This window comes from Dryas octopetala, chromosome 8 (genome assembly GCF_963921425.1).
Source record: "Dryas octopetala chromosome 8, drDryOcto1.1, whole genome shotgun sequence".
In the NCBI taxonomy this organism is placed as follows: domain Eukaryota; kingdom Viridiplantae; phylum Streptophyta; class Magnoliopsida; order Rosales; family Rosaceae; genus Dryas; species Dryas octopetala.
In genome coordinates this window covers 233774-249104 of record NC_141373.1, presented here as the reverse complement: position 1 = coordinate 249104, position 15331 = coordinate 233774, and the positions used below count along the sequence as shown (strand labels likewise).

Here is a 15331-nt window from a genome sequence, read left to right as displayed (position 1 = left end):
CTTATATGCATTGACCTATAAAAACTCTAGCAAAGGAAAAAAAAAAAAAACTTATCAAAAAGAAAAATACAATAATCAATTCTAATTCTTTTCCAGCAGTCACCATTTCAAGCAGACAGTTACTTGCATCAGGAAAAGAAAAAGAATAAAGATACAAAAAATACATTATAATAACTGAATATTAACCAGCAGATATAACTCAAGTAATTTCCGCTTGACATCTCTCTCTTCATAACATTGAAAATTGGGAATGTATATATTATGGAAAGAATGGAACCAGAAAAAAATCCCAGAAACAGTGTCACGTTAATTAACTCTTGCCCTTAAGTCTTCATCTTTGTCACGGTTTTCCGCCATTGCTTACTCTCATTCTCTTCTGTTTCTGTCCAATCAGTTTGTGCCCTGTACCTTTTGATATGTATTCACCTCCTCACTGACCTGATGGGTTTCGTACTTACATCTTCATCACCTGCACAGAATGCATTTAAGTAAGGTGAGCAATGACACCATGCGTAATCCAATAGCATCCAACACTCCAACAGTCCAGATTTCTTATGACCAACCATCCCTCACTATCTTCATCACTACTCACTAGTCTAAGCCTCTAAGGTGTCATCAAAACTTTGGCCAAAAAAAAGGTGTCATCAAAACTAGCCCAAAAAAAGGAGAGATTTTCGAGATCCGACTTTCGAAATTGCTAATATATTTTTAAACAAGTAATTTTTGCCATGAGACCACATTAAAAAAGTACAACCAGTTCATAAAATGTACACAACATAGTAAAATATGGAGGTGTTTCTATCAGAACAGTACCTTTTTGTCATCTTCACCCCATTCACTAAATTCACAGCCATGTCTACTGCACGGGCCAATTCAGCAGCTGCTCCAACATAGCTATGTGGTGTTAACTTTAGTAGATTGGTCTTTGCTTCGTTAGGTAATTCCAAGCCTTTTATAAACTCTACTATACTTTCCTTGGTAACTGCTCTTCCTCTGGTTAGTTCCTTCAACTTTTCATAGGGCTCAGGAACACCATATCTTCGCATAACTGTCTGTATTGCCTCAGCAAGAACTTCCCAAGACAGGTTCAAGTCCTCACTCATGCAACCTTCATTGACCTGAAGCTTTGATATTCCCTGAAGTGTGCTTTTGTAGGCAAGAAGAGAATGCCCTAAGCCTACACCCATGTTCCTCAAAACAGTTGAATCGGTCAAGTCACGCTGCCAACGTGAAATAGGCAACTTCATGCTCAGGTGACATAGATTGTCATTAGCCCAACCAAGATTTCCTTCACTATTTTCAAAATCAATAGGGTTTACTTTGTGAGGCATTGTTGATGACCCAATCTCACCAGCCTTAGTTGTCTGCTTAAAGTAACCCAGAGATACATAGCTCCATATATCAGTATCAAAGTCAACCAATATATTATTGAACAGGCTAATTGCATGAAAAAGTTCTGCCATATAGTCATGAGGTTCAATCTGAGTAACATAGGGATTAAAACTCAGTCTGAGCGATGTTACAAACTCTTCAGCAATTTGGGGCCAATTAATATCAGGATAAGCAACAAGGTGAGCATTGTAATTTCCAACAGCACCAGCAAATTTCCCCCTTATCTCCACCGAAGAAATCTCTTGCCTTTCTCTGCTTAATCTGACAGCAAAAGTTGCCATTTCCTTCCCCAAAGTTGTGGGTGAAGCAGGCTGTCCATGAGTACGAGAAAGCATAGGTATATGAGCATTGTCCTTGGCCATGTTACATATTGCCTTGATCAAATCATCCATCATAGGAAATATGACATTGTTCATTGCTTCTTTCAGCATTAATGCATGGGCAAGATTGTTGATGTCCTCAGAAGTGCAACTAAAATGGAAAAATTCAAGCACCTACAAGAAGAAAGCGATTCTAAAAATTTGAAACAAAGATATTAATAGGAATGATATCAAATAGAAAGTCGCAGTTGTTTCAGAATTTAAAAAACCTAATAAAGAGAGTGTCACCTTAGCAATCTCTGGATGTGATCTGCATTTCTCTTTCAAGAAGTATTCAACTGCTTTTACATCGTGGTTGGTCATTTTCTCAATCCTCTTTATTTCTAATGCATCATCAATGCTAAATCCATCAACGATTCCTTGCAAGTAAGACTGAGTATCTTTACTGAAATTAGGCACCTCTGTGACTTCAGGGATTTGTGAAAGTTTCAACAACCATTTGACCTGACATATAATATTGCAATATAAATGATATCTTCACCAAAAATATATTTTATACTTACAAAAAACCAAAAACAAAACAAGATTCTTATAATTATAATATACTACAGCCTTGCAGCTTGGAACTTTCTTACACAATATCTAATAGATTAGCATGCTCAGAAAAGTGCTTAAATAAGTGCAGTACCTCAACTAGAACTCGGTAGTAGATTAGACCATATTCGCTCATATAAGGAGCTAAGTCCTTGATTTTACCCCAATAACGACCGTCCAACGGCGACAAAGCCATCAAACTCAAAAGCTCAGATTCACAAGATTTACTGGACACCATTTTCACCTTCTCAGTGGAAACATTGGTGTTTTTTATGGTGGGTCTAACAGCCATGTCTACCATCGTGGCCAGTTTAACAGCAGCTCCAACATAGCTACGTGGTGTTAGCTTTGATAAAATGGTCTTTGCTTCTTCAGGTAATTCCAAGCCCTTAATAAACTCTCTTATACTTTCTTTGGAAACTGCTCTTCCTCTTGTTAGTTCCTTCAGCTTCTCATAAGGCTCAGGAACACCATATCTTCGCATAACAGTTTGTATTGCTTCAGCAAGCACCTCCCAAGATTGGTTCAACTCCTCACTGATACGAGCTTCATTAATCTGAAGCTTTGCTATTCCCTGCAGTGTGCTTTTGTAGGCAAGAAGAGAATGTCCTAATCCAACACCCATGTTCCTCAGAACAGTAGAATCAGTCAAGTCACGCTGTAAACGCGATTTTGGCAATTTATCACTCAGGTGGGAAAGATCTCTACTAGCGACACCAAGATTACCTTCACTATTTTCAAAATCAATAGGGTTTACTTTGTGAGGCATTGTTGACGACCCAATTTCACCAGCCTTGGTAGTCTGCTTAAAGTAAGCCAGAGATATGTAGCTCCATATATCAGTATCAAAGTCAACCAATATGTTATTGAATCGGATAAATGCATTGAAAAGTTCTGCCATATAGTCATGAGGTTCAATCTGAGTAACATAGGGATTGAAACTTAATCCAAGACACATTACGAACTCTTCAGAAATTTGGGGCCAATTAACATTAGGATATGCCACAAGGTGAGCGTTGTAATTTCCTACAGCACCAGCAAACTTCCCCATTATCTTCACCTGAGAAATTTTGTGCCTTTGTATGCTTAACCTGACAGCAAAAATTGCCATTTCCTTCCCCAAAGTTGTGGGTGACGCTGTCTGTCCATGAGTGCGAGAAAGCATGGGAATGGAAGCATTCATCTTTGACATGCCACATATTGCCTCAATCAAATCATCCATGACAGGAAACATAACATTGTTGATAGCTTCTTTTAACATCAATGCATGGGCAAGATTGTTGATGTCCTCAGATGTGCAACCAAAATGATAGAATTCAAGGACCTACAATAAGAAAGTGATTCTCAAAAGTTTGAACCAAATATATTAATAGGAATAATATCGAATAGAAAGGAGCAGGTTGTTTCAGAATTAAAATAACCTAATAGAGCGAGTCTCAACCTTAGCTATCTCTGGATGTGATCTGCATTTCTCTTTCAAGTAGTATTCCACTGCTTTTACATCATGGTTTGTCATTTTCTCAATCCTCTTTATTTCTAATGCATCATCGGTGCTAAATCCATCGATAATTCCTTGCAAGTAAGACTGTGCATCTTCACTGAAAATAGGCACCTCTGTGACTTCAGGAATTTGTGAAAGTTTCAACAACCATTTGATCTGACATATAATATTGCAATATAAATGATATCTTCACCCAAAAATCCACAAAGAACACAATTAAAAACGAATGGACTTGGGAGTATATATTTGATACTTAAGCTTCACTGATTCAGCAGTAGTAATACCAGAAACAAAAAAAAAAATAATAATAATTTATAATTATAATCTACTAAAGCCATGCAGCTTGGAAGTTCCATAAACAATATCGAACAGATAAAAAAAATGCAATTAAGATTTAGAAAAGTGCTTAAATTAGAGCAGTACCTCAACTAGAACTCGGTAGTAGATTAGACCATACTCGCTCATATAAGGAGCTAAGTCCTTGACTTTAGCCCAATAGCGACCATCCAACGGCGACAAAGACATCAACATGGAATGCTCGAGTTCACCGGAACCTTCACCGCCAATCTTATTCACCTTCTCCGTAGTGATAGTGGCATTTTTAGCTGTGGCCCGTAGAGCACAATCTCTGCGAGAGAGTGCCAGAGAAGCATTTGAAGGATGATGAAGGGACAAGCTTGAGAGGTCCAATGGTCTTTGGGATTTGGATGGTATGGAGCTGAAGCAGGAGAATTGGTTGCTGTTCAGAACCCTAGAAGAGGCTCCTAAGTCCATGAACCGAAAGGTACTGAGGTCGAAGATACAGCAAGCACACTTGGAGCTCATTTCCGAGAATTTAAAATAACTAAAAAATCAAAGCCCGAGTGTACGAATTTGAGTTGCAGTGGAGGTGGGAGGGATTACAGAGGCGGAAGTATGCAACCGAAGAGGGAAGAGTAAAGTAACGGGCGGGAAATTGTTGCGTCTCTCCTGTGTATAATGAAGCTTCATGTACTAGGGCTTCTCAGGCCACGAGTTTTGCTTTAAATCTCAGCCGTCCACAATAAATCTAAAGGCTGAAAATTTTTAAGCTAACTATTTTCAAGTTGTTTAAGAACCTCTAGCTCTCTAGCCTTTTTTTTTTTTTTTTTAAATTAGAATTTAGTCTTTCTAACATTTATTTTTTGAAAAAAACTTTATAACTTTTTTTTTATTCAAATAAAGTCCTTTTAACTATTACCTTGTCAAAAAAATATGTCATTATTTTTTTATTTTTTGACGATATAGAGTACGGATTCACTTCATACCTTCTTAGGATATAAAATGAGGTTTGTGAAGGCTACATATTAGATTTTAACTCTGTGCCCAAAATCTCATAATTAAAACCTAATATAAAGCCAACAAACCAGGGATTGAGAAGAAGTTAAAATGTACTACTAAACACTCAAAAATGACCGTCAAGAACTCAGCACTTGATATGTGTAAAAAAATTAAAATTAATGTACCAATATTATGTAATATAAAATTGTTACAATATTATTAATAGAAAATTAGGATTAAATATCAAATTTCAATAATTTTTTGGTATAGCATGAAGACCATATAATTTTTCAATTAAACTACCAAATTTAAATGTAGTTTTTTAAATTAGGTCACAAATATGTTGGCCCTTTTGATTTGAGCCTTTTCCATTTGACATTTTTATCCTTTGGCCCACATATGATGAGTGTTAATTAAAATTTATAAGGTTTTGAAAAAATTGTCCTTGTGACTTTTATATTATCTTGAAAATTTGCTAATGTAGTCTCAATTTCACATTTAGTTGTGACTGTACGACACTCACAACTTCAAATTTAGTTGTGACTGAACGACATTCACATCTAAGTTGTGAGACAGTCACAGTTAAGTTGTGATTCAATTGATTTTTTTTTAGAGAAATTATACTACAATATAGTATAAATAAAGGTCAAAACAATATTTTTACTCAAAATAATATATAGTATAGTGGTGTGAGTTGTCTTTTTCAATTTACCAAGACAGTCACAGCTAAGTTGTGACTGGATTTATTTATTTTTTTAATACAATATAGTATAAATTAATGTAATATTTGTGATGTAATATTATTTTTATTTTTTTATAGTAGTGGCATGTGATGTAATATATGTAAATTCTAATACCTTTTAGTTTATTAATTTGTTTGACTTTTTAATTAGTACCTAATTTAAAATGCTATTTAATTTTAATACCTAAACTAAAAAATTATTGAAATTTAGTAATTAAAATCAATAGACCTGATTATTAAACTTTAGTTATAATTTTAAAAATCATAAAATTTCACTCCCGTTGAATTTTAAATAATGAATGGAATTGATTTTAAATAATGAATGGAATTGTTGAATAAACAAAAACTAGGTACAACCATTTGTGTTCCTTTATCTGGATGTTTGATTCTAAGAAATAAAGTATAAACTCATAAACAAATAAGAGAGAAACAAAGTATAAATAAACTTCATATTTTCTCATAGCCAAAACATCCTCTTCGATCAATCTAATTCTATCCATTGATCTGTAAAAACTCTAGCAAAAAACATAACTTAAAAAAGATAAAATTCAATAATTAGTTTAGACTAACTTAAATCTTTTCTACTAGACTATTTGCTTGCATGAGGAATAATAAATATAAAAATACACAAACACATTATAACAAACTAAATATTGACCAGCAAATATGGCTCAAGTATTTCCGCTTGATCTCAATATTCTTCTTTCACTCTTCCATCTTCCAAAACATTGAAAATTGGGAATGTTTATACCATGGAAAGAATGGAACCAGAAAAAAATTTCCCACAAATAGTGTCACGTTATTAACTCTTTCCCTTAGTCTTCGTCTTTGGCGCAGTTTTCCCACTATTGGTTTTACTCTTGTTCTTGTTCTTCTTCTGTTTCTGTCCACTCTGTTTGTGCTCCTCTGCCTTTTCATGAGGATTCACCTCCTCAAACTCGATGGGTTTTATAATTACACCGGGTTTCTTCATCACCTGCACAAAATGCATTTAAGGTAAGAAATCAGACCAGAAGTAATAAAGTAGGATCCAACAGTCCAGGTTCCTTATGACAGGTCATTGATGCAAAAAGAGTCATAATTTTCTACAAGGATAGTCAATCTGCAATGGAATTGTAATGAGTCACTTACTTCAGGCCGATTAAGAGCTCCAACTGCAGTTGCAGGGTTGAATTCAGGACCAAGGGGCATGCGAATGCTCTGTTCAAAAACTTCCTTGGACGTGAAAGGGTAAGGTAATGCTTTTGTATAAAGTTTCTCAGCCTGCCATATTCAAATAAATACAAAGGAAAGGGCGACTTAATCACCAAAATCAAGCATAATCACAGACTTTTGGACGTTAAGATCAGTTTAATGAGATGACCACCAAATAAATGGGAAAATAAGAGAACTTTACTGCAATGCATTAAGGCAAAGTATTATCAGAACTGAATTGACTATACAAATCCTAATTACTTGATCTTATTTGAAGAGTCACACAGCTTTAATAATAACCATCTTATCAACAACTATGGTGCCCTGCCAGAGGTATTTGCGATCAACTACATGAATTCTGGTCCTCTATTTCGTCCTATCATGGGCCATAGTTTCATTAAAGTAAGATACATAGATCTATCTTATCTTTCTTAATTAGCTCCACCCATATTATGTTTGGTCTTTCTCATCACATATCACTACCCTCTATATTGATTAACTCACTCTTTCTAACTAATGCATCTACTGATCTTCGTTGAACATGTCCAAAACACTGTAGGTCTGTAGCTGGTTCTCTCATTTTATCTCCAATAGGTGCTACTTAACCCTCTTGCGTATTGATCATTTTGAGTTCTATGCTTTCTTGTCTTCTAACACATCAACATCCCATTTTTTTACATTCATTTTATGAACATGTTGTTTACTCAATGCTCAGCACTCTATCCATGTAGCATGACTGTCTAACTCCATCAATCTTATAATTCTCCAGAAACTAATTGTACTAGGCTAGTCAACTCAATTATGTAGCAGCTGCTTAGTTATAGACAGCAGTATTAAGGTTTAGTTTAGTAATAACCATAGCTCTCTGTCTACTAATTTCTACCGTCGATAGTTTCCATGTGAATTCAAACATTAATTTATATGGGACGTCATATCTATTTGATGAAAAGTGAGTAATATTATGAAAACCACTAACCTTTTTATCCAACTTTTCCGAGATAATAACATGTTTAAGATGTGCATCTTTCCTCTTTTTAAGGCTTTCTTCCCTCTTCTTCTTGGCACTTTCATGTTCTTTCAGCATCCAAGAAGGTAAGCCTTTCTTTTTCTGTACATGAGTCCACTGACCCCATCCAGGAAGTAAAACAGGCTTTTCAGGTTCAGGATTTTCCTCATTCAGAATATCCTGTTTGTCCTTCTCAAAGTCTTCCTCCACATCATCCGCTGCAAAGGCTTGACGAATTAACTCATCTTGAGAAGGAAGTTCATAAGATGGTTCTGGACCTGCAGAAAGAATCCCATCTACCATCTGCCCCTCACTATCTGCATCACTATCCTCATCCAAATCCTTCACAGGCTCCTGCAGCAGAAACATATTTGAAAGGTTTAGGCAGCCAATCAATCATAAAAATGTTGTGCAAGTATTACAAATGCAAAAAGGTCATACTTGCAAATTTTGATTGAGCACAGCTGATTCCAGGGGTCCAAGAGACTTTTTGGCTTTGGCATCTGCATTATTCCCACTTTTCATCTGTATTCATTATACATAATAAATACCAAAAAAAAAAAGCACATATTCATCATAAAAAATTTGATAAAAAAAAACTCGATTGATTCATATGGAAGGGGAAGTAAAAGAGATTGAAAGCAAAAATAACCTTTCTCCATGTGCCTGAAGCAAAAATAGAAACCTCATGTGTTGTCTTGGGACCTGGGTCTTGAACAATATCATCGAAGTCCTGCGAACCGCAAGAGATTGCAGATTTCATGTTCATGGAACAAAAGAGAGGGTTCCAAAAAAGGACAGAAAAAATAATTAAGAAACCCCATCACCTTGAAAAGAGAATCCTTATGATTCTCAGAATCTTCATTAAGTAAAACAGAACCAATATTGACATCCTTCGGCAAATCATTACTTCTGTCCTTTCGGACATCAATATCTTCATTGGGCTCCAAGTCATCTTCACTATCACTATTACCATAATAATTATCTGATTTAATCTTATTCTCTGATTTAATGTTATTACTTGATTGTGGAGCCTCCTTTCTAGATCCATTGAAGACCATTCTACCACTTGGAGGGCCTACTTTGGGATTTTCTGGCCCACTTGAATCCTCTAACTGCTTTGACCATGACTCAAACTCTTGAAGAGCAAGTTTAGCTTCTTCAGCAGCGGCCTCATTCTTTTTTTTCAATCCACGCATCTATGTCAGAACAAACCAAGCAGAGATGTTAAAATATATAAATAAAAACAATCACTAATCAACAACTTTACAATATAAGGACCACAAGAAGAATGGACTTGATAAAGTCGATGGAATGATATAAGCAATAAGTCATGGTTCTTTTCCTTGTCCCCTGGCCTTTTGAAGATAATTAACATAAGTGCTGACATAATAAAGCATAACCTTTTTTTTTTTTTTTTCCAAACAAAGGATTCAAACAATGGCATTCGCTCCATGGTAGTTGTAAACCACTATTAAATTATTTAAGACCTGAAACTAGCAAGAAACACCAAAATTTACCATAAAAGGTAATGAAAGCACTCCTGAGTTAGGCACTTCATCATCTTCATCTAACACTTGTAGTGTCTTCTCCTTTGCTTTTTCTAACAACTTTAATGCCCTACCCTGGTCTGAACCAGCTGACTTTACATCTACATCATCCTCATCACTACTATCATCACTGCTGCTGCTGCTACTATCCTTCATAGAATTCATTTTCCTTGTCAACTGAGTACGCAGGTGCTGCAATTCAGCTATAGCAGTCCGAGTACCTTCATCTTGGACATCCAAACCACGCTCTTTGATGCGCTTTGCCCACTTGGAGCTGCCTTTGTGCCTCAGAGTCATACGTTCCTGAATCAAATTGAAAAGGGAAAAGAATTAACACTTTTCTTTTTGCTTGTATAACAAAGATGTTTATAGAGGATGTAATGCAATAACAGACGCAATACAAGTTATTTTCCACCTATATATGGGGCAAAATCAATCACCTTTGCTCGTTCGTACTCTTGCTTTATTGCAAGTTCTTTAGCAGCTTCTGGATCCATTAAACTTTGGGCAGAGGTTGCCTTTGATCTGTCTTTCTTCAACAAACGATGATATGTTTTGGATTTGATCTTTTTTATGTGTTTTGTTTTCATTTCATGACGGAAAAGAAGGCTGCGCATTTTGGCAATTCGATTCTGGCGGTCCCTCTCATCTTCAGCAGATACCTGCCAAGCATCAATAGGAACAAGAAACATTAATTTAGCTTGTAGAGGCACAGACCAATGTAGTTGCACAATACTCAATACAAGACCAACAAGTAAAAAGATAGTAGCAGAAACTCAGAATCATGAATGATTACTGACAACCATACAGAGAACAGAAGAAACCGAAAAACTAAGTTGGCATCAACGTTTAATCAATTATCACAATCTCATTTCAATCGTGTCAAATTATTTCAATGTCCAATCACGCAGTTTAGCAGCCTGGCTTCTCCATTCTCTTAGATATGAGTACTGCCAGATGAATTTGCAATTTTGAAGCAAAAGGCGACACTATGTTGCCAAAATTCATCTAATAAAACAACATATTCAATCAAGAACACAAGTGTGCCATACACACCTTATTTAATTCAAGAAGCCTTGAACCATCTTTCCTGTGAGCATCCATGACCTGGTCATCATACACTAGTGAAGCAATTTTCTTCTCAAATTCAGTTCTAGGTTTGAACTCAGATGCCATTGCTCCCACAGTTGAAAAACCCACATCTATATCCTCATCAAAATATATGGTAGGCGCCTCTCTGTTCCTCTTAATGATTGGCTCCCACTTATGTAACTCTTCCTTTGATTTTTCATATGCTGCCTTCCTCTCCAATCTATCTTGCTCTGCTTTCGGAAGTGGAGCTTGAATAGGCACAGATTTCTTTTCCACTTGATGAATTCTCTGTCTAAGTTTGCTATAACCAGACTTTCCGTGGAGAGGGTCCAGAAGGTCTCCAATACTAACTGGTCCTTCACCATCCAAAATATCACGAGTAGGGTTATACTCGGACTCAGGATATGCCTCTGATATAACAACATTGTTTTTCATCTTCTTCTTCTCTGAAAAGTATATTAAATTCACAGGCAGTCACGTCATTAAGAAATATCCTCAAGCAATGATAGATAACTGTAAATGCACATTTGGGGATTTTAAACACTATCCAATCTTGTTCAATGTTTGAAAGGCTTAACCACATGAGAAACAGTAATTTGATTCATGAACACAAGAATTGCATCATGTTTGTACATCAGCATTTGGACCTTTCATAAGCAACAAGCTATCCTGAAAACTATTAGATTGAACTTTTTTAAGCTTCTCGCATAATGGAAGAATACAAACTCTTTCTACATACAGCCGAATCAATAATTTGCTCTAAACACAAGTAAATTTAGCTAATTGAGATAAACAAAACTGTCAAAAAGTAAGCATTGTCTTACCTTCAAACGCCTCACTTGGGATTCCTGTGATTCCACCCCACATCTTTGCATGCCTTCCATCATCATCCTCTTCAACCTCACTGTCATCATCCGATGTCACATTTTCATCCTACATAAGAAGATAACAGACATTTCAGAAAAATGAGCAGAAGAGCACATATGCAAAGCACGAAAAAGAAAATCATAAATTCATTGTAATTGGATAGTATCGAACCTCAAAATCATCTGGTAGCTGGTACTCGAGGTTCTCGACCGGGTCGTAGCGGCGGTTCTTCTTGGAGTCCTCCTCCGCCACAACCTCTTCGTACTCATAAACCTCTCCCTGGTCGGAATCAATATCTTCATCAACGTCGGCGGTGCTGGGGTTTAAGCGGTCGAGCTCCCTTTTCAGAGAGTTGGGCAAGTGAGGGCCTCTTCTTTCTCTTTTATTGCCCTTTGCCTTATCTCTCTTACCCTCGCCTCCTCTGGCTTTTCGCTTTGTGCCCGCCATAGTCGTCGCCTCGGTGAGCGGTGAGCAGCAAACCTATATTACCTACACTCTACACAGCCTCCATTCCAATAAGTTGATGCCTGGATTATTTGGATCCACTCTCCTCATCACTCGAAGCCCAATTGATTGATACAAGTTCACATGTTTGGGCCCAAGCCCAACACAGCGAATGCCTTCACCATTCCAATTGATCAAGGAGATGGGCTTGTTTCACAGTGTTTTTAGAAAGTTTAAAAGCACTTTTAAATAGTTAAAAGCGCTTTTACTTATATTTGGCAAAAAAATAAGAAGCGTTTTTTTTGTTATAAAAGCGCTTTCAAATATATTAACAAGAAAGTACTTGAATTTTTTTCAAAAAAATTTATGAATTTCTAACAAAAACGCTTCTAGTGAAAGCGTTATTGAGCAAAATCACTTCTTACAGAAGCACTCTCAAATAAGCCCGAATAGTCGTTTATCTTTGTATTCAAGGTTTTGTTATGCCATCTATGTTAATAGTGTAATGTCTATGTGAGCAAAGTTTAGTTCCCTCTAAAGATTGTCCTAGTTTTCTTTGATAATGCTTTAAAGTGGTCTTAATGGGGAATATATTAATATAATGTTCCATATAATAAGAACTTGTATATCCAATCCTACCATAATGGTACCAAATGATATCCATCTACTACCAACAAGGGAGTAGCTAATTAACTTCTATACACATTGTTTGTGGATAAACTCACATGAATTTAACAAACCAATCATGGATAGACACGTGGCTAGTCAGATCCAACTTCAAGCTTTGACTTTTCAACGGTCAAACTTAGACCTTCACGTTACCACATCAGCTCGGCACATTTTCATTGCCAATTCGGATCGGCTCGTCTCAGTGGATCCCCCATATCTGATCCGACCCGATTTGAGGATCTTCCAAGAAATTGAGTGTTCATCTTTTCTTGGTTATCCCAGTTCGGTTCGGTTCGGTTCGGCTCCTGGTGATCATCTTTTCAGACAACGGGCTATTGTCGAGTGATGACTGTCACATTGTACATCGAGCTTCGTCTGGACCAGTTCATCCACGCCAGATTCGAACGTGGATATGTTTCATACATGCATATACGATATCTATGATCGATTCGGCTCAGATCCCACTGCCATTCTAAAAGATTGGAGTCAGGACGAACCGCCTTACTCGAATATCTCTGACAGATGAGACATCCCAGCTCACAGCCATGACTATTAGAGCATCTCACTTGATCTTCCATTCTTGCATTGAATGCAACATTGAATGTACAGGAGGTGAATAGTTGTGCATGCTACTATTCATGGCCAAACGCGTGGCCTTTTCTCAACCATTCACCCTCATGCAAGTAACTTACCCTTCACAACTTCCCTTGTCTATATAAGCCAACTTACATGCACAAAAAGATATACATAACTTCACTCACAACTAGAGGTGTCAAACGGGCCGGCCCGGCCCGGCCCGACCCGTTTAAGTTGAGTTCATCGTGCTTTCGTGCCGTGCTCGGGCCGGCCCATATAGTTAAGATCTAAGCCCAGCACGGCCCATGGCCCGCGGGCCATTCGTGCTCGTGCCGTGCCTTAAACGGGCCGGCCCACGGACCTATTTTTATTTTTATTTTTTATAGTGATAAAACTAATCTTATGATATTTTTTCTTATTTATAATTAAATATTAACATTATTTTTCATGAAAATTGAATATTTTTGTTGAAAAGTTCTTTAAAAATAGAAAAAACAATGTTAAAATAGTCGTGCCTAATTCGGGCCCATTTCGTGCCCGTGCTCGTGTCGTGCTTGGCCCGTGTCGTGCTCGTGCCGTGCCGTGCCCGATGGGCTAAAAACTTCGGCCTAGCCCGGCCCATTTAATCGTGCCGTGCCGTGCCGTGCCGTGTCGTGCTCGGGCCGGCCCGACCCGTTTGACACCTCTACTCACAACGAAAAGACCTATCAAAATACACTCAACTTGCTGAGAATAAAACTCAGGAGATCTTACCTTGTTCTTCCTTGTTCTCCTAAGTTCGTCACTTGTTCTTCCTTGTTCTTACTCAAACACCTCCAAATACACATCACTGACTTCATCATCGGAGCATATTTGGCTGGTACCATGCCGGTCCTTATCCTTTGATCTTATGTTTGTGCAGGAAGATCTCGAGTCAACATCCATTTCATCATCCAGCAAGGCTACCAATCAGCCAGATCATTCTCCTTAAGTTGTTGCATCTCTCTTACGAAAATTTGCATCAACACATATCTATTATACATTTATTCTCGCAACGTGTCTCTTCTAGTTTTCCTTCTTCACAAACTCAAAACATATATGAAAATACAAGTCTCTCCCCGACCATTGAACATCCGCACAACTTGGCAAGTTAACTAGGCTAAAGCCAATTTTAAAACATGGCATCAACCAAAGTCTTGTAATGCTCCATATATGACTGTGTTTGGGGTTCTTGCATGGTACTTATTCTATAATTCTACAATGGCAGAACATCTACATATGATATTATGTGATTGAAATTTTTAATAATTAGAAGAATAGAAAAAAAAAAATCACTTTCATCGACAATGAGACAATCAAAGTTAATCGCATGTTGGTTGGGTGTTTGGGCCTAGAGATTGGAAGTGAGAAAACTAAAAACGTACATAATCCTAACATTTCTTTTAGATAAGGTTTGATGTTAAATTTTTATGATTACATTGTAAAAAATAAAAATATATCGTAGTTAGAATCATGCAGTCAAAATTATGGTATGTAAGAGATATTTAACGATTCCATGATACCAAATCTAAATTTATTTATGTTTTATCAATATCTCATACGCATGAATCTAAATGGTAAGTCATATTTTTCTAGATATCCTTACATGTCACATAATTTGTATATCCAAGGAGAAGAAACTAAGCACTCTATACATAACATAATGCAAATCCACCTTTCGTTATTTTATGCTTGGTCACAAAAATCGAATTCATGGATTCATCCATTTTGAACTTAGCTAGGAATCATCATGCATATTGATTTGGTTGAACAAAACTTGGTGTAAGCAAAACGTAATTCTATAGGTGTCTAAAAAATGTACTCAGCAGCCAGCACACTCATAGCAGGTCCTAATTTAAAAGATGATACCTCTCTGTGGTTGAGAAAATATGACACTTTTACTACAACACACTCTTGCATATTCCCCAAACATACTTATTTTAATTGTTTAAAAATAATCATTTTTAATACTCTTGAAGAAGGGTATAAATGTATAATTTGCATTTAAAGTTTCTATAAAAAGCTTGGATCTGTCGAGTACTTTTTTGGGTGCTCATAAATTAGGCT

General features: G+C 36.7%; 2 protein-coding genes across 3 annotated transcripts; both read right to left on the bottom strand.

Annotated features, from left to right (window-relative positions):
• Positions 1–38: 38 nt before the first annotated feature.
• On the bottom strand, positions 39–4741 carry LOC147275530 (uncharacterized). Of its 2 annotated transcripts, none has more exons than XM_086255345.1 (6): positions 4231–4741; positions 3748–3963; positions 2401–3630; positions 2001–2216; positions 814–1886; positions 39–469 (listed from the first exon to the last, which is right to left on the bottom strand). In XM_086255345.1, exons 1-6 carry the CDS (start codon positions 4630–4632, stop codon positions 466–468), a joined length of 3141 nt encoding a protein of 1046 aa, XP_086111471.1. In that variant the 5' UTR covers positions 4633–4741; the 3' UTR covers positions 39–465. The 2 variants fall into 2 exon arrangements, with proteins under 2 accessions (XP_086111471.1, XP_086111472.1); XM_086255346.1 differs by having other exon boundaries at positions 3748–3904; positions 4231–4350.
• A 1567-nt stretch (positions 4742–6308) lies between these two features.
• On the bottom strand, positions 6309–12024 carry LOC147275529 (U3 ribonucleoprotein (Utp) family protein). The gene is made up of 11 exons (XM_086253719.1): positions 11729–12024; positions 11515–11623; positions 10655–11136; positions 10039–10260; positions 9569–9901; positions 8876–9247; positions 8701–8781; positions 8490–8573; positions 8019–8402; positions 6980–7111; positions 6309–6824 (listed from the first exon to the last, which is right to left on the bottom strand). Exons 1-11 carry the CDS (start codon positions 12002–12004, stop codon positions 6651–6653), a joined length of 2649 nt encoding a protein of 882 aa, XP_086109845.1. The 5' UTR covers positions 12005–12024; the 3' UTR covers positions 6309–6650.
• Between the last annotated feature and the right edge of the window lie 3307 nt (positions 12025–15331).